A 20,620-nucleotide genomic window follows, 5' to 3' on the forward strand; every position below is an offset into this window, starting at 1 on the left:
ACATGAATTAAATCTGAATAAATCTGTGGTTTAGGTAATAAAGTATCAATATTAATTTCTTATTTTGACAAAAGAATGGTAATTATGTAAGATATTATCCTTAGTGGGAGCTGGGTAAAAGGGACATGCAAATTCTCTGTCCTCTTCTTACATTTATGTAAATATAAAATGATTCCAGAATAAAAAGGCTTTAAACAGTGCATATGAGACTATGCTTCTGTTTATAGTAAATTATATAATTAGTGCTAACACTGTCAATGATAACAACTAGACCAACTGGACAAAATATATAAAAACATTTATGTAAAGCCATATGACAGCTATCAGGAAGATAAAAAATCAACTTCTCAATATCAAGGAGAAGACTGATGTCTATAGAGATAATTAGTGTATTGTGACAGCTTTTGTCCTGTGGACATTTCCCTGTTCAGAAGACATGGCTCAGAGACTGAGCAGTGCTTTGACAGTCTTACTGTACTAGGAGGACAAAAGTTGGATTCCGGAACTTGTATGGGTGAGACTTAGGTAAATTCCACACACTTTAGTTTGGACTTCAAAGACAGGAAGCCTAGAATGGGGATAAACTAGAATTAAATCAGCTGTCATGGGAGTTCAGCACAGCTTTGAGGCATCTAAGTATCCCAGAAATTGGATTAAGATGATCCATATTGCCATTGCCTGGCAGAAGCATCAGAAAATCCTCATAAGGTAAAGATAATTTCTTAGGCCTAAATTATTTCTACACACAGTTTTTCAAATACAACTTCTGATATGCAAAAATAATCAAGAATGTGAGGATACGATACAGCATAGGAAAGAATCGGCAAATGAAACAGAAATAAAATATATTCACAAAGGCCAGATATTAGAATTATAAAATGAGAACTCAAATAATTGTTACTTTATGCTCAAGGAGATAAAAATAGAATATTGAAAATTTGAATATAATTTTATTATTAAAAATTCAATAGGTATATAAAAATTTGATATAAAACTAGATACCAAACTATTTTAAATGAACCAAAGATAAATTCTAGAACTGAAAAATATAATAAATGAAATTAAGAATCTTATGATTGGTAATCATAAGATTACCAATCTTTCAATAGTAGTTTTTACATAGCTGAAGAGAGACATCGTGAACTCAAAGTAAGCAAGAAGAAAATATCTAGAATGAAGGACAGAAAGCCAAAAGGATGACTATAAATAAAAGAGAGTGTAAGATGCATAGTGTATACTGTGAGAAGTTCTAAATTATTCTAAATCATATTTATAGAAGAGAGATAATGGGGAAGAAGCAATATTTGGAGAGTTAGTGGCTGAATTAGTTCTTGAACTGATGAAAGACATCACTCTGCAGATATACCAACCAAATAAATCCCAATCTAGAAAATAGAAAGCTGTCATCTACAGCAACACTGCCCAATAGAAGTTTAGGCAATGATAGAAATGATCTATTCTGTGCAATCCAGTGTGGTAGCTGCTAGTCACATGTGGCTATTGAGCACTTGAAGTGTGGCTGTGCAACTGAGAAACTGAATTTTAATTTCATTTGAATTAATTGAAATATAAATTTAATAACCACATATGTCTAATAAAGATTGTAATGGGCAGTGCAGATCTGGAGCATCATAGTAAAACTAGTGAAAAACAAAGATAAAAATCTTTAAAGAAATAAAAGACTTTACAAAGGACAATTATTAAATAGTTACCTTTTCCACATAAACAATGGAAACCAGAAGACAATAAAATATGCCAAAAAACAATAAGAAACCTACAATTCTATACCCAATAAAAATATCCTTCAACAATGGAGGTGAAGTCTTGTTATATGTCTAGTTTAAGTCATAGGGCATTTTAGAGATGAATTTGCATATTGCCTTTGAAACTTTTGAGATACTAAGAAGCTTTTGTTTCTGTTTCCCTGTACTCTGAGAATTCATCTTCTCAATGTGGCTCCTTTGGCTCACCCAGATGGACGTTACCACTTTCTGTACACACTTCTGCTGTGGCATTTATACTATCATTTTGCATTTACTGGTTTACATATTTGGTTTTTACTTGAATGTCACTTCTCTGGGAAGTTCTGAACATACGCACCTAGTAATTAGATTTCAGATGGTACTCAAAAGTGAATCATTTTAAAACTGAAATTTAATAAGATTTATTTCATAGTCACTTGTCTGGGAAATATTGGAGACAAGCATCCAAAAATTATTCCCACATGTTATATTGTAGTTGATATCCAAAACTATTACTTTAGAACTGAAAGATGCCTTAGGACAATTTATATATAAAACTAATTCATGTATTAAAGAAATTCAAACTCAGAGATTAAGTGACCTGCCCAACATCCCACAAAAACAAGAGCCAGAAGCAGAGCCCAGTCTTCCAGTCCCATGTACATTCTTCTATATCATGATATCTCAGGATTAAGAATCTTTCTACTTTAATGGATCCAGCATATCTATCTCTGTATCTCTTCTAAACCATTATTTGAGTTTAGCTATTACCAACTTTTTTAAAAAAATCGACTTCCAGTCTTCAGTCTGAAAGAAACACTAACCTAGGAGTCAGGGGACCTGGATTCTTATCTCAGCTTTGTCACCAGTGGATCTGGGAGTCTTGGGAGATTATCATCTACCTTTGCTGGACCTGTTCATTCCAAAAAGTAATACGTTTCACAGCATAATATATAAAATGAAGCAGATATTCTAGGAGAGGTCTGAATTTAATTCATATTCTTAAATATTATCATTCTACATCAAATATTTTGAATTTACTTTCTGTTCCTCACCTCATCCACTTTGCAATGAGAGAAAAATAGACTTAAAAAAGCATGTCACAGAGAAAGTTGAATAAGTTGTTCTTAAAAGTCACCATCAATGATTAGTTTTTAGTGAATGTCTAATACAGCATAGCCAGTTAAACACAAACAAATAGAATGTGTGTTTGTTCCATGTTGGCAAGTTGACACGGTCTAAAGGATGGAGAACCACCATCATTGTAGGGAGAGCATGCTTCAGGGATATACATGTAACTTGTATGTTACACATCTATCTGGGTACATTTTACATTGTTCAACAAATTTCTGAATTAGACCATTTTTTTAAAGGTAAAGAATAGCTTTATAAATATTAGATAATTATTGGTTCTGGGTAAACACTGGATCCAGGAGAAAAATAATACAAATTCAACTCAAATACAGTCTCTCTGCACTCCTCCGTACTCCCATATCCTCAGGTCAATCTGGCCAGGACTTTGGATGCCTCTGGGCACAAAGCAGGTTGAACAGCTGTTTGACTCACTGCTTTTGACTCCTTGTCATTTGGCAGATTGGAATCTCTGCTGAGAGCACCATTTGGATTTCTTTTCGCCCAAAACTGATATTTTTGAACATGAAATTGAAATATAGTGAGGCACTGGTATACATTCAAAGAATAATAGTGCCAAAAGAGAGTGTGATAGATTTATGTCAAAAATCTAACTTGCCCCCAGAAGTGTTTAAAGAGATAACCCTAGATTGGTGGAGGTGGGCATGATAGTGTATGAATATGGATTTTCTGAAACTGTGAATATAAAAAATGATACCAGCTTTAGGTGTGTGAACTGGTGAGAAGAGAATATCAGACATGAATATAAATAGAGATGTATACAAACAGGTAGGAAAAAAAGAGCTAGGCCGTATATACTGAAGGGAGACTGATTAGGGAAATATAACTAGAGAATCCAAAAAAAGTCACTAAGTCTAGGTTTGGGTATTTGAGAGAAGGCTACTAATACTACGACTACGACTACCAACAAAAACAACAATCTCAAATAGTTGTTATTATTATTATAACAAGAGCAACAAAAATAGTTAATGCTTACAAAGCAATAGTGTATATGTCTGTCAGCACTGTTCTAACGTTTTAAACATAATAATTCATTTAATCTTCTTGATAATCATAAGAAATAAGAACTATTGTTATTGTTTCCAATTTATGGGAGATGAAACTAAGGCACAGAGAATTTAAGTCACTGATTCAAGATCACACAGCTGGTAGAGGTGAAGTCATGGTTTGACCCTGTGGCTGAAAAGCAATGAATGAATCTAAAATCTTACCCATACAAAAAAAAATGCTACGGAGAAATTGAACGCTTTTGAATTAAGCATATAATAAGCAAAGCCTGAGCAAAGGAAAGGAACCCCACTGCAGCACTATGTGGTGACAGCAGAAAAACATACAAAAACTGACAAAATTTCCTTCTCTTTAGGTCCTTCAGGTGAATTATATTTCTTCCCAAATTTACCTCTTTTGTCCCCACCTTCAGACCAGAGTCTGAAGATCTAGGCCTTCTTTTAAGGTCTCAATCCTCCTCCAATTATTAGCAAACCACAGTGTTAGAAAAGTCTCTTTATATTTAAAATTAAAGTCTCTTTATATTTAAAATTAATCACTGACTTTCCAACTTAAGCCCATTTCCTCTTCTCTGATCTTTATTGGAAATGGGAGATAACACACTAGAGGAAGGCAGTTAAAATTCTAATCACTTTCAGTTTTTCCCTTTTATTTAATAAGTTATTTAAAATGTACTTCTGCTAAATCCTATTTTAAAATCTCCCTGACATTATGACTGATATATTCTAGTTTTTATGACAGGCCTATTTTGGCACCTTAAATGTACTGAGGGTGAGTTTTCTCATCTTACCTCTCCGTTTTCTAAGGGGTGTATCTTGGAATAAAATGAAGTGCAGATGACCTCATCGTCTTTGGCGTATGATGGTGGTCCAGTGCGGGGATGAATATTGTAGAGTGTTAGGCACTCTGTGTCCGTCACAGCATGATACTGCCAGGGCTTATAATCAACATCATCAAGTGAGCGTTCCAAAATCCAGTTTCCAGGCCGAGGGGAATTAGCTGCTTTCACAATCACATACGCAATCTGGAACACCTGGGGAAGAGTGACAACAACAACATGTAACTCTGAATTCCAAAGTGTTCTCACTATTACATATCAAATATAAGGCCTACCTAAGGCTACAATAGATTTTATTCAGATATTATTCCATAACCCTATGATATTCTCTAAAAATATTTTTACTGTTACATATTCATATTTCATACCTTATGGCTAAGATGAGATGTTCCATTTTGTGGATTTTAGTTCTCTAATAACTCATTAACATCATTTCACGTAATTTTTGAAGTTCTATTATAATCACAATCAGTTAAAACATTTATTACATACCAATTTACTCACCTTACTCTGTTGGAAATTATAATATATGAGTTAGAAATTCCATGTGTGGATAGTGCTTGATAGATTAGAAAACAGTTACTTATGTCACCTAATCCTCAGACAAGTACCATCCGTTACTGTGGTATAGCAAAAACAACACAGTGATTCAGAGGCACAATCTTGTATTCAAATTGTGGTCCCAGCATTTCTGTGACCTCGGGCAGATTATTTTACTTTGTCAACTCCTAGCTCCCTTATCTGCAAATTAGGGTCAATAATAAGTACATTAAGTACACTACTGAGAGACAATTTAGATTAAATGAGATAATGTATGCAAAATACCTAGCAAAAGGCTTGGCTATAAATACTCAATAAATGTCATTTCCTTTACATCCCCAAATAGAAAATAACGGGGAGGAAATTCTAGTACATGCAGACAACTGTTGGAAACTGGAACATATTCAATGAAGGGTTTCTGTACCTTCTGTATAAGAGGTAAACATGTGTTAAAGAAAAGGAAAATAAAGGCATCAAGTGACCGTAAATCAACAGAGTGACAATTGAGGGAAATATGGCAATCCTCTACGTTCAAATCTACATAATATTTGAAGAGGTAAAAAATAAATATTCTGGATATTTTGCGATGGTCCATATGTGTCTTTACCAATTCAATCCAAAAGAACAATGCACAAACATTACCGAATGACATTTATTTGCAATGTCCTGGGTAGAAAGGTAGATACAAACTAGTTTAAGTTATTGTCCCACCATCTATGAATTGATAATATATTGTAATAATGAGATATATAATGAGTACACTAATAATAAAGCAGTGGTATATCTTCTTTTTAGTAAATTCAGTGAGGTACAAGGAGCTTGTCAACCCTAAGCTCTGGGTGATTGGGGTCATTGAAAGGACACAACTGGAGGACAAATCTGCTAAAATGTGATTAAGGGTCTGCTTAGAAGGGAGCTTGAAAGGAATGTTCTGAAAATAAACCTTACTTGCTACATAGTTTTGACATGAGACTTTCAGGAATACATCTACACTGTCTATGGTACACTTTAAGGGACTTAATTTAAAAATATGAAAGGTTGATATGTAAGACGTAAGACAGGAGACCTTCAAGATGGCAGAGGAGTAAGACGTGGAGATCACCTTCCTCCCCACAAATACATCAGAAATACGTCTACATGTGGAACAACTCCTACAGAACACCTACTGAACGCTGGCAGAAGACCTCAGACTTCCCAAAAGGCAAGAAACTCCCCACGTACCTGGGTAGGGCAAAAGAGAAAAGAAAAAAAAGAGACAAAAGAATAGAGATGGGACCTGAACCTCAGGGAGGGAGCTGTGAAGGAGGAAAAGTTTCCACACACTAGGAAACCCCTTCACTGGCAGAGACGGTGGGTGGCGGGGCGGGGTGGGTTGCTTCGGAGCCACAATGGAGAGCGCAGCTACAGGGGTGCAGAGGGCAAAGCGGAGAGATTCCCGCACAGAGGATCAGTGGCGACCAGCACTCACCAGCCTGAGAGGCTCGTCTGCTCACCCGCCAGGATGGATGGGGGCTGGGAGCTGAGGCTTGGGCTTCGGAGATCAGATCCCAGGAGAGGACTGGGGTTGGCTGCGTGAACACAGCCTGAAGGGGGCTAGTGCGCCACAGCTAGCTGGGACAGGAAGAAGTCTGGAACTGCCTAAGAGACCATTGTTTCGGGGTGCACGAGGAGACTGGATTGAGAGTACCGCCAAAACGAGCTCGAGACGGGCGCGAGCCACGGCTATCAGCACAGACACCAGAGCTGGGAATGAAATGCTAAGGCTGCTGCTGCAGCCACCAAGAAGCCTGTGTGCAAGTACAAGTCACTATCCACAACTCCCCTCCTGGGAGCCTGTGCAGCCCGCCACTGCCAGGGTCCTGGGATCCAGGGACAACTTCCCCGGGAGAACACACGGCATGCCTCACGCTGTTGCAACGTCATGCCGACATCTGCTACCGCAGGCTCGCCCCGCACTCTGCACCCTTCCCTCCCCCCAGCCTGAGTGAGCTAGAGCCCCCGAATCAGCTGCTCTTTTAACCCCCTCCTGTCTGGGCAGAAACAGATGCCCTCAGGTGACCTACATGCAGAGGTGGGGCCAAATCCAAAGCTGAACCCCAGGAGCTGTGCAAACAAAGAAGAGAAAGGGAAATTTCTCCCAGCAGCCTCAGGAGCAGCTGATTAAATCTCCACAATCAACTTGATGTACCCTGCAACTGTGGAATACCTGAACAGACAACGAATCATCCCAAAATTGAGGCAGTTGCCTTTGAGAGCAACTGTAGACTTGGGGCTTGCTATATGCGACAGACTGGTTTCTGGTTTTATGTTTATCTTAGTTTAGTATTTAGAGTTTATTATCACTGGTAGATTTGTTTACTGATTTGGTTGCTCTCTTCCTTTTGTTTTTTAATGTATAGATATATATATTTATATATATTTTCCTTTTTCTCTTTTTGTGAATGTGTATGTGTATGCTTCTTTGTGTGACTTTGTCTGTATAATTTGCTTTTACCATTTGTCCTAGGGTTCTGCCTGTCCTTTTTTTTGTTTTGTTTTGTTTTGTTTTGTATAGTTTTTAGCACTTGTTATCATTGGGGGATTTGCTTTTTGGTTTGGTTGCTCTCTTCTTTCTTTTTTTTTTAATTACATTTTAATTTTTAATAATTAAAAAAAATCCTTTTAATTCTTTTTCTTTTATTTTCTCCCTTCCTTCCTTCCTTCCTTCCTCCCTCCTTCCCTCCATCTCTCTCTCTCTCTCTCTCTTTCTTTCTTTCTTTCTTTCTTCTCCCTTTTCTTCTGTGCCATGTGGCTGACAGGGTCCTGGTGCTCCAGCCAGGTGTCTCTGAGGTGGGAGAGCTGAGGTCAGGACATGAGTCCACCTGAGACCTCCCAGCTCCATGTAATATCAAATGGCAAAAGCGCTCCCAGACATCTGCATCTCAACACTAAGACCCAGCTCTGGGCTTCCCTGGTGGTGCAGTGGTTAAGAATCCACCTGCCAATGCAGGGGACACGGGTTCGAGATCTGGTCCGGGAAGATCCCCCATGCTGAGGAGCAACTAAGCCGATGTGCCACAACTAATGAGCCTGCGCTCTAGAGCCCGCAAGCCACAACTACTGAGCCTGCGTGCCAAAACTACTGGAGCCCGTGTGCCTAGAGTCCATGCTCTGCAACAAGAGAAGCCACCACAATGAGAAGACCATGCACTACAATGAAGAGTAGCCCCCGCTCTCCACAACTAGAGAAAGCCCGAACGTAGCAATGAAGACCCAATGTAGCCAAAAATAAATAAAATAAAAATAAATTTTTAAAAAAAAGACCCAGCTCCACTCAATGACCCATAAGTGACAGTGCTGGACACCCTATGCCAAACAACTAGAAAGGCAGGAACACAACCCCACCCATTGGCAGAGAGGCTGCTAAAATCATAATAAGATCACAAACACCCCAAAACAAAACACCGGGCGCAGTCCTGCCCACCAGAAAGACAAGACACAGCCTCATCCACAAGAACAAAGGCACTAGTCCCCTCTACTAGGAAGCCTACAAACCCACTGAACCAACCTTAGCCACTGAGGGCAGACACCAAAAACAATGGGAACTACAGACCTGCATCCTGCAAAAAGGAGACATCAAACATAGTAAGTTAAGCAAAATGAGAAGACAGAGAAACAAACAGAAGAAGGAGCAAGGTAAAAACCCACCAGACCAAACCAATGAAAAGGAAATAGGCAGTCTACCTGAAAAAGAATTCAGAATAATGATAGTAAACATGATCCAAAATATTGGAAATAGAATGGAGAAAATACAAGAAACGTTTAACAAGGATCTAGAAGAACTAAAGAGCAAACAAACAATGATGAACAACATAATAAATGAAATTAAAAATGCTCTAGAAGGAATCAATAGCAGAATAACTGAGGCAGAAGAACAGATAAGTGACCTGGAAGACAAAATAGTGGAAATAACTACTGCAGAGCAGAATAAAGCAAAAAGAATGAAAAGAATTGGGGACAGTGGTAGAGACCTCTGGGACAACACTAAACCCACCAACATTCGAATTATAGGGGTCCCAGAGAAGAAGAGAAAAAGAAAGGGACTGAGAAAATATCTGAAGAGACTGTAGTTGAAAACATCCCTAATATGGAAAAGGAAATAGTCAATCAAGTCCAGGAAGCACAGAGACCCCATACAGGATAAATCCAAGGAGAAACACGCCAATACACATAGTAATCAACCTATTAAAAATTAAATACAAAGAAAAAATATTAAAAGCAGCAAGGCAAAAGCAACAAATAACATACAACGGAATCCCCATAAGGTTAACAGCTGATCATTCAACAGAAACTCTGCAAGCCAGAAGGGAGTGGCAGGACATATTTAAAGCAATGAAAGGGAAAAGCCTACAACCAAGATTACTCTACCCAGCAAGGATCTCATTCAGATTCGACGGAGAAATTAAAACCTTTAAAGACAAGAAAAAGCTAAGAGAATTCAGTACCACCAAACCAGCTTTATAACCAATGCTAAAGGAACTACTCTAGGCAGGAAAGCACAAGAAAAGAAAAAGACCTACACAAACAAACTTAAAATAATAGAATTCAACACTCAAATCAATAGAATTAAAAATAAAAAAGAAGTAACAACTGACACTGCAGAAATACAAAGGATCATGAGAAATTACTACAAGCAACTATATGCCAATAAAATGGACAACCTGGAACAAATGGACAAATTCTTAGAAAAGCACAACCTTCCAAAACTGAACCAGGAAGAAATAGAAAATATCAACAGACCAATCACAAACACTGAAATTGACATTGTGATTAAAAATCTTCCCAGAAACAAAAGCCCAGGACCAGATGGCTTCACAGGTGAATTCTATCAAACATTTAGAGAAGAGCTAACACCTATCTATCTGAAACACTTCCAAAATATAGCAGAGGGAGAAACACTCCCAAACTCATTCTATGAGGCCACCATCACCCTTATACCAAAACCAGGCAAAGATGTCACAAAGAAAGAAAACTACACCCCAATATCACTGATGATCATAGATGCAAAAATCCTCAACAAAATACTAGCAAACAGAATCCAACAGCACAATAAAAGAATCAAGCCCCACGATCAAGTAGCGTTTATCCCAGGAATGCAAGGATTCTTCAATATATGCAAATCAATCAATGTGATACATCATATTAATAACTTGAAGGAGAAAAACCGTATGATCATCTCAATAGATGCAGAAAAAGCTTTTGACAAAATTCAACACCCATTTATGATAAAAAAACCTGCAGAAAGTAGGCATAGAGGGAACTTACCTCAAAAAAATAAAGGCCACATATGACAAACCCACAGCCAACATCGTTCTAAATGGTGAAAAACTGAAACCATTTCCTCAAAGATAGGCACAAAACAAGGTTGTCCACTCTCACCACTATTATTCACCATAGTTTTGGAAATTTTAGCCACAGCACTCAGAGAAGAAAAAGAAATAAAAGGAATCCAAATCAGAAAAGAAGAAGTAAAGCTGTCACTGTTTGCAGATGACATGATACTACACATAGAGAATCCTAAAGATGCTACAAGAAAACTACTTGAGCTAATCAATGAATTTGGTAAAGTAGCAGGATACAAAATTAATGCACAGAAATCTCTTGTATTCCTATACACTAATGACAAAAAATCTGAAAGAGATGTTAAGGAAACACTCCATTTTACCATTGAAACACAAAGAATAAAATACGTAGGAATAAACCTACGTAAGGAGATAAAAGACCTGTATGCAGAAAACTATAAGACACTGATGAAAGTAATTAAAGATGATAGAAAGAGATGGAGACATATACCATGTTCTTTGATTGGAAGAATCAACATGACTATACTACCCAAAGCAGTGTACAGATTCAATGCAATCCTTATCAAACTACCAATGGCATTTTTCACAGAACCAGAACAAAAAATTTCACAATTTGTATGGAAACACAAAAGCCCCTAATAGCCAAAGAAATCTTGAGAGAAGAAATAGAGCTGGAGGAATCAGGTTCCCGGACTTCAGACTATACTACAAAGCTACAGTAATCAAGTCAGTATGGTACTGGCACAAAAACAGAAATATAGATAAATGGAACAGGATAGAAATCTCAGAGATAAACCCACGCACATATGGTCACCTTACTTTTGATGAAGGAGGCAAGAAGATACAATGGAGAAAAGACAGCCTCTTCAATAAGTGGTGCTGGGAAAACTGGACAGCTACACGTAGAAGAATGAAATTAGAACACTTCCTAACACCATACACAAAAGCAAACTCAAAATGGATTAAAGACCTAAATGTAAGGCCAGACACTATAAAAGTCTTAGAGGAAAACATAGGCAGAACATTCTATGACATAAATCACAGCAAGATCTTTTTTGACCCACCTCCTAGAGAAATGGAAATAAACAAAAATAAACAAATGGGACCTAATGAAATTTAAAAGCTTCTGCACAGCAAAGGACACCATAAACAAGACAAAAAGACAACCCTCAGAATGGGAGAAAATATTTGCAAATGAAGCAACTGACAAAGGATTAATCTCCAAAATTTATAAGCAGCTCATGCAGCTCAATATCAAAAAAACAAACAACCCAATCCAAAAATGGGCAGAAGACCTAAATAGACATTTCTCCAAAAAAGATATACAGACTGCCAACAAACACATGAAAGAATGCTCAACATCACTAATCATTAGAGAAATGCAAATCAAAACTACAAGGAGGTATCACCTCACACCAGTCAGCATGGCCATCATCAAAAAATCTAGAAACAATAAATGCTGGAAAGGGTGTGGAGAAAAGGGAACCCTCTTGCACTGTTGGTGGGAATGTAAAGTGATACAGCCACTATGGAGAACAGTATGGAGGTTCCTTAAAAAACTAAAAATAGAACTACCATATGACCCAGTAATCCCACTACTGGGGATATATCCTGAGAAAACCATAATTCAAAAAGAGTCATGTACCACAATGTTCATTGGAGCTCTATTTACAATAGCCAGGACATGGAAGCAACCTAAGTGTCCATCGACAGATGAATGGATAAAGATGTGGCACATATATACAATGGAATATTACTCAGCCATAAAAAAAATGAAATTGAGTTATTTGTAGTCAGGTGGATGGACCTGGAAACTGTCATACAGAGTGAAGTAAGTCAGAAAGAGAATAATAAATACCATATGGAATCTAAAAGAAAAAATAGTTATGAAAAACCTAGTGGCAGAACAGAAATAAAACTGCAGACGTAGAGAATGGACTTGAGAACACAGGGAGGGGGAAGGGTAAGCTGGGATGAAGTGAGAGAGTGGCATGGACATATAAATACTACCAAATGTAAAATAGATAGCTAGTGGGAAGTAGCCACCTAGCACATGGAGATCAGGTCACTGCTTTGTGACCACCTAGAGGGGTGAGAGAGGGGGAGTGGGAGGGAGATACAAGAGGGAGGAGATATGGAGATATATGTATATGTATAGCTGATCACTTTGTTATAAACCAGAAACTAACACACCATTGTAAGGCAATTATATTCCAATAAAGATGTTTAAAAAAAACATAAGACAGGTGGCTCTGATGCTGGTCTTTTGAGATCTTTAGTAGGATGTGAGCATTTCTATCTGTGTGCACTACGGGGAGAATCACGAGCCATCATATGACTGAAAGTACGGATGGTATTTGCATCTTAGGCACAGTTGTGGAAATACTGGTAATTAAAATACTGAAATACTTCTGTAGTTGGTAAATCACTGCTGCCCAAGCCTTCCAAATGCCTCCTCTCTCCTGAGATCATCTGGTTAACCTAGGGATAGCAAGGAATAGCCAAGACATCGTCTCTGATTAGTCTGGGCTTTGACCAATTCTAGTTTATTGACTAACACTCCAGGTGGGAAATATTATGAATTTATATTTCCAAACATATATAGATAAGTGTAATTGCAGATATACACACATATATGCCTATGTGTCTATAATTATTGGAATACACTTAGACATTTTGGGGAAGGGTAGATATGGACATCTTAAAGCTGTGACCAATGGGGTTTGGCAATCAAGAGTCAAAGAGATAAGAAGAGCTTTTAAATTTCATCTAATAACCTGCTATATTAATTGCATTAATATAAATGTCTTGGTTTTTAATAGAATTATTTTTAAAATAAAGAAGTATTTTTAAAAGTATTGAAGAAAGGACAAGAGTAGGAGTAAAATGGAATATACTCTAGCAATCATAATCTAAAGTATTTGCTACTTCTGCATTTTTTAGGTGTTATTCATAAGGAATTATTTCTCTTAGACACTCTGTATTCAGTAACTCGTACACATGGAACCTCTTTAAAAAGGAATTCACTGAAGGTCAAACCTATTGATTAATCTGATAGAACAGAGAGATATTTGATCCTATTAAAAATCTGAAATACCCTGTTCTTAATTTCTGGTAATCTTAAATTATTCGTGACAGTCTATAAAATGATAAAGAATATGAATAAATAAATTGTGAGCTCCTAAAGGGCAGAGATGCTACAATCCTTATTATACCTTATTATAATTCTTTTGAAATAGTGTGCATTCAATATTTATTAGTTTTAACTGAATAACCAAAATCATTGCAACATGCTTCCATGTTACTTCTACTAGCTTAACACTTTCTTTTCTGTTTGTTAGAGCCTGAATTTCAGTCAACCAGCATATTTTGTCACTTGTAGGAACTAAGACATACATTGCTTGTAATGTTCGTCCTATTACCTCTCTATGAGTTGAAAAAATTTCTTAAACTCTTTTACCCTCTGTTTCCCAGGGTTTCTTTTCCAAAGTCAAAACCATGGAAAGATAACGAATATAAAATACTGCGTGGTCTTTGGAAAAAAACAATCTATATAAATATTGTAAATTAGCAAATTTCTATCCAGAAAAAAGAATGCACAGGTATTTTCTTAGTGGAAAACAAAAAGAGAAATATCAAAGCATAATTAGAGATCACAAGTACAAATAAGAAAAATAAAGATACACTGATGTATGGATAAAGTACTTTGTTTAGAAACAACTCAGCAAGCAAATATAGGAAAAGGCCAAATTGTCTTGGAGCTACAACATGGATTTATGACTTAGGAGTTTCTGTGCTGGCTCTGGAATAATAGATGAAATCCATGAAAAGAAGTTATACTAGAAACCACACAGACTCTTTCTATAATTCAACATAACAGCCTACATTAAGTGACATGGAAAAGCAGTCATTGCCTTTGAGAATATGTCACCCCATTTCAAAACAATATCCTTCTTTCATTTATCTTCTATGGATTCTTTCACATTTCATGCAAAATTAATTAAATTAGTTAGCATGTAGTATTTTGAATAAACTTTTAAAATGTGGTAGACAGCATTATTGGAAAACACAATGAATAGAAGTATTCTTTGAAGGCGTCAGGCAAAGACTGTGAAAATTCTAATAGTGATTTTCTAAGTATGCCAAAATTTTAATGACTTGAATAGAATAATTCTCTAACGTACTCATGCTACTTTTATTAACTCTGTCTTGTGTTTTCAGTAAAAAGGCTCTTCAAAATCAGTAGTTATAAAACCTTATTTCCAGATAGAAAAAAACTCAATCTGTATGGGGTGCAACAAGGAAAGCAAATACCTCATTATAAGTACAAAAATGCTATGATGGCTAGGCTTTTATAAACCGTAGATATCAATACACAATACCCAAATTTTTGGAGGGCACGTTTTACAAACTTGGTAACTAAAAAAAAATCCCAAATAATTTTTGAAATACCAAATGTTTGACATTTTACTGTAACAAAGAGAACTTTCTATTTCATATTCCATTTGTGCATCACCTAATAAGATATCATGTAATTATAATCATATGTCACTGATGTAGCATTAAATTAGATGTTCCTAGAGTATTAAGAACCTGATCTCACTTAGGGTGGAAATGAAGAATACAGTCTTTCTGAAGAATCCTTGTCCCAAAGTAACAAGTAACATGCAATGACCATCATACGCACTGATGCTTTCTCATCTTTTTCACATTATAGGAGGAGACCTCACAGCCTGAAGTGAACAGCCTAGGAACTTTGGCCACTGTCCTAGGACAGGATATACATTAGCTCACCTGTAACCCATGTGGGTAAGTCTGACCTCCAGAACCAATTTCTAGCACATGCATTGCTGGGTCTGAATTTTTGAAAAATATTCTCTGCTATGACTCTCAGGAACCTACTTTATCCCAGTTCTTTTGTCCTCAGAAGAATCATGGATCTAGGAAAATGCTACCAAAGAGTATTGTGTTTTGGAGATTTTAGTGAGACTTTTGAGTGTCACTGGCACACAGTTAAGAGAGCCAGGCCAAAGTAGGACTCCTTAATGATGTAACAAGGACAGAGGACCTCCGTTTCCTATAGGCTGATCCCCCATGAAAGCCATAAAACTGTTAATGAAGGCCACTCTCTGTGGAAGATGGTACTTCAACTTTCTCATAGAGAAAGTTTGTCAAGAGAAAAACACATGGCCATCTAACTTCTGCCCACTGATATGCTCTGCCTCCCTCCCCCCGTTGCTATCTGTCTGTGAACCTCCTATAGCAAATAGTTGTCCACATAACAAAATTGCTTAGTTGTGAAAGAGGCTTTGCAATATGCTACTACCTGCTCTTGCCAATGTTATGGATTTAAACATTTCCACAAGCTGTGATGTCATCTCTAATATGTTTTGAACACTCCTGTGTATTCTTAGTTCTAGTATACGTTTGTCAAATACTCTTATTTATTCATATAGGTATGTTGGCTTTCAGAAAGCAATGAGAGTTATACAATATCACCTGAAAGGATCCTTGGAATCATGAGTTTCAAGCTTAGTACCCACTAGAATAATCGGGGAAGCCTTACAGAAATGTGTGCATGTCTCTGTGTTTGAGTTGATAGATGGAGTTCATGTGTTACCTAATCTTTCACCTGAGATCTAAAAAGAGGATAAATAAATAAATAAGAAACCAATAACAACAAAGATAAGAGCATGAGGAGGGTTCAGTATTTTTCTGGAAGGTCAATGAGAGTCAGCTGAGGAGGGAGAGCAGAGATCATGGCCTAAAGTACTCAGTACTTGCCCTGGGTCAAGTCCAGCAGAAACTCACAAAGGCAAGTCTGACCAGAAGCAGGGATGAGAAGCGGGGTTGAATGTAGGAAATTCATCGAAATTCTGAGTTTAATAGAGGCTTCACTCAAAGATGCGCCCACCCAACCACATGTAACCAAATTCTTACTCCCCAGCAAAAATTTCTGAGCAATCACAGAAAACAAGTGGCTCATTATAATCTTAAAACTTATCTGAATAGATTATTATACAGATTTTGAAAATATTATTACTGGACTTATTGGATCAAGTTCCAACAACAGAAGCTTTTAAATGATGCTTTAAACTTAAAAAAATTAACCTATAAATAACTCTAATCATTACTTTTTGAGTCAGTTTTATGTCCCTTGTAAATTTACACTTACTTCAATAAACCTAGAATAACGTGGTGGCGGGTCCAGAAGGATAGCTCCTTGCCTGCCTGTGCTTTCAGACAAATTCATTTACAATGATTTCAAAGATGGAAATGATTTGAGATTGTCACTCAGTTATAATGTGCAGCCCATTTATTCTCCTCCCCCCAAGTGTACACTACAACTGCTAAGTGTGAATTTAGTGAGTTGCAGGTAAGCAAATGTGCCATTTCACCTCAGGGTAAGTGGCTCCCGAGTCTCCAGAGGAACAGAAACACTCTGCCCTCAATTAAAACAGAATTTTTATACTCACATTAAACTCATGTAAAGTTTATACATTTGAAAATGAATTAATCTACCACTCCAGAATTTCTAAGAAATAATAATCTACCTGGATGACTAATAATCCTTTGAAGATAAAACGTTCAATTATTTGTTGAAAGTTTTTTTTAAGGGTTTTTATCAATGTCTAACTACTCATGGGCAAGTATTTGAAGGACTGCTCCACCTCACTATGCAAGGAAGAAAATCTCAACTTCTAGTTCTGAAAAGTAACAAGAGTTACTTTTTCTGCTCTCTCTAAGTTAATACATAAATTTAAAGCAATTTAATTTCTTATTAAAATGTTAGGTTTATTTTCCCCCTAAAGCTGCACAAGTTGATTATAAAGTTGATTTGGAAAAATTAATGAGAAAGAATAGCCAAGAGAACCTGAAATGAAAGAACAACAGATGCAGGGATGTATTATTAAATGAAAAATAATCAACGTCGAGAATATTCAGCTATACTGGATGCTGCTGTTTACTAAGAGGGCCTTTTTTGAAATGATGGATCTGGGGTGGGACTAATGGTCATCATGGCCACTAACGTCCCCAAAAGAGAGAACACAGCACCATCTATAAACACAGCACCACCTATGATTAATCGTGCCAGAAAAGTGAACCCAAATCAGAGTGGATCTCTACATTTTTAACTATCAGTTTACAGGAAATGAGGTATCCAAGGAGCATGAAAACAGCACCACAGGAATACAATTAGCAAAATCCAGAATGTGAGAACCTTTACTAGACAAACCATATCGCTTCTTCCAAAAATAAATTGCAAGAAAATAAAAAATAATGAGGTTATAGATTAAGAAAGCTTAAGAGATATCAAATAAATGCAGTATGTAACTTCAGCTGTTCAAAAAATTCAATCAGCTGTTTAAAAAATTTGGAGGTAAATGTGATGAATTTTGATACTGACTGAATATTTGCTAGTATTAAACAAGTAGTAGTAATAGTATTAATTTTTAGGTGTGACAATGCTTTTGTTTACAAAAGAGCTGTATCCTTCAGAGATACATACTGAATTACAGAGGAAGTAATATGCATGGAATTTGCCTCCAAATAATTTGGTGGGTGGGGTGGGGTATGATAAATGTAGAATTGAAACAAGAAGGGACACAAGTTAATTCTTACAGGTGGGTGTTGGTTACATGTGGGTCTAGGGTATTCTTCTCCATACTTCTGTGTATGTTGGGAAATTTTCACAATGAGAATTTTTAGAAAGATTACTAATACATCTCATTTTGATAAACAAATGATTCTCTTTTACATAATGATTTTTTTTTTTTTTCTTTTTTGCGGTACGCGGGCCTCTCACCGCTGTGGCCTCTCCCGTTGCAGAGCACAGGCTCCGGACGCGCAGGCTCAGCGGCCACGGCTCACGGGACCAGCCGCTCCGCGGCATGTGGGATCCTCCCGGACCGGGGCACGAACCCGTGTCCCCTGCATCTGCAGGCGGACTCTCAACCACTGCGCCACCAGGGAAGCCCTACATAATGATTTTAACACTATTGGTAATTCAGTGCTTGCTCTTAAAAAGCAAATATTTAATGCATTTTCTTTATTATCTTGATACATGGTTAACTCTGCTTCATGCTGCGAAGACATTGCATTCTGAGCTCAAGAAATATATCTTAATTCTTTCAAATTAATTATCAACTCTAAAGGGCACTGCTTGTCCAAAATTTTAGTCCCATCTTAAGAAAACTAGGAACACGAATAAATGGAATCCAAAATGCAATGAGTAAGGTCCTCCCTCAGCTTATTAATGCATTTAGTACTCTATGCTTCATTAAATTGCTATCATTTTTAACAATGTTAGCTGCAGGTAAAATTCAGACAAGCATTTTCCTTTTCTTTAGCACTGCCCTTGACATCTGTTCTCTCCTCACATATTTCTCTCTTATCTGAAACAATCTATGGTTTCAAAACATTGACCTGCCTCCTGTGAATGAGCCATTGGCACAGCATGGCTTTCACACCAGCTACTGTTAAAAGAGCAGGTAGGCTGAGTCCCCCACAGAACATGACAGTCCTTTCAATGAAGCCATCACAGAGGACAATATTGGTGTGAATCACAGACAATCAGAAATGTGACGGTTTAAAGCTTGCGTTCTAAAAATTATCCACCCTGGAGAAATACCCAGGATTGCCTTTGTTTTTGTGCTTCTATAGTGATCAGGGTAAGAAGAACCTATACCTTCTCAAATTTATGACATTGCAGACATGAATGAATCACTCTAGTTCAAAGCATTTGGGGAATAATAGCAAAGATTTGTAGTGATGAGAAGAGTTAGAAATATAATGTTAACAGTGGAGAATAACAAATCAAAGACAGATGAAACTTTCTGATCTTGGTTCATGAATTCTTTCAACAGATCAGAGCCACTTAACACTTATTCAATTTTAGCCATTACAAATGAAATAGCATCAGCTATTTTCATGCTTATATATTGCCCCACTTCCTTGTCCGTCTCTAGGGACTTTCTTAAGAGTAGTTTGTATCCTCTTTTGTTTATTACCTTAATACCTCCTCTCTACTTAACCCTCTGCAGTGCATGCAACACTCACCACCCTACCTGAATCACTTTCAGAAGAGTTACAGCAACCCATTTGGAAAATTCATGGTTTTTTCCTCCATCCTCATCTTCTTTGAGATCTCCGCAGCTTTTGACTATACTGTTCCCCCCCGCCCCCATCTGAAACTCTCTTTATCTTTGGAAAAATGATATTTATTTATAATTCAGGGATTTTTTTTAAAAAAGAGAAACATGTTTTCCTAATATGGCTTTTTACTTAAAATGGAAGGTAAACAACAGGAGAGAAGGGAGTGAAGACAAAAGGAATATTCAGAAGAGAGCACTGTGTGGGGTACGCCTGCTGTGGGTCTTTTTAATTCGAATTTCTTTAACAAAGGTGTGCCCCAATGTTCTATGTCCTAATAATCTTTTCTTGGGGAAAGCAGCATTTTATTTAGTGCTTAGTTTTTGCCAGGCACTTCAGCATGAGAAGTTTGTTTCTGTTAACAAGAACCCTATGAGATAGGTAGGTAGGAACTGATGCGAAATTGAAATGAGAGAGTTACCCTAATTTGTGTGGTAGAAAGAATAATAGCTCCTCAAAAATGTCTATATCTTAATCCTTGGAACCTTTGAATACATTCTCTTATATGTCAGAAGGGATTTTGCAGATATGATTTAGTTAAAGACCTTGAGATGGAATGATAATTCTGGATTGTATGAAGGGGTCCAATATAATCACAAGGATCCTTAAAAATAGAAGAGGGAAGCAAAAGAGGAGGCCAGAGAGATGGAACATGAGAAAGCTTCAACCCATTTCTGGCTTTGAAGATGGAAGAAAAGGCCACAAGCCAAGGAACACAGGTAATCTCCAGAAGTTGGAAAAATCAAGGAAATGAATTCCCCTCAAGAAACTTCAGAAGGGAATGCAACCTTGCCCACACCTGGATTTAGGCCAGTGAGGCTCACGTCAGACTTCTAACCTATTAA

At 37.1% G+C, this 20,620-nt stretch overlaps 1 protein-coding gene across 2 annotated transcripts in view; it reads right to left on the reverse strand.

Moving 5' to 3' along the window:
- Positions 1 to 20,620, reverse strand: part of LAMA2 (laminin subunit alpha 2) — a 591,238-nt gene that overhangs the window by 394,367 nt on the left and 176,251 nt on the right. For both annotated transcript variants that reach the window (XM_067702129.1, XM_067702128.1), the window contains exon 4: positions 4,693 to 4,935. In XM_067702129.1, coding sequence (XP_067558230.1) covers positions 4,693 to 4,935 — 243 coding nt within the window. The remainder of the gene's footprint in view (positions 1 to 4,692; positions 4,936 to 20,620) is intronic.

The sequence above is a fragment of the Pseudorca crassidens genome, chromosome 13 (genome assembly GCF_039906515.1).
Source record: "Pseudorca crassidens isolate mPseCra1 chromosome 13, mPseCra1.hap1, whole genome shotgun sequence".
Lineage (NCBI taxonomy): Eukaryota > Metazoa > Chordata > Mammalia > Artiodactyla > Delphinidae > Pseudorca > Pseudorca crassidens.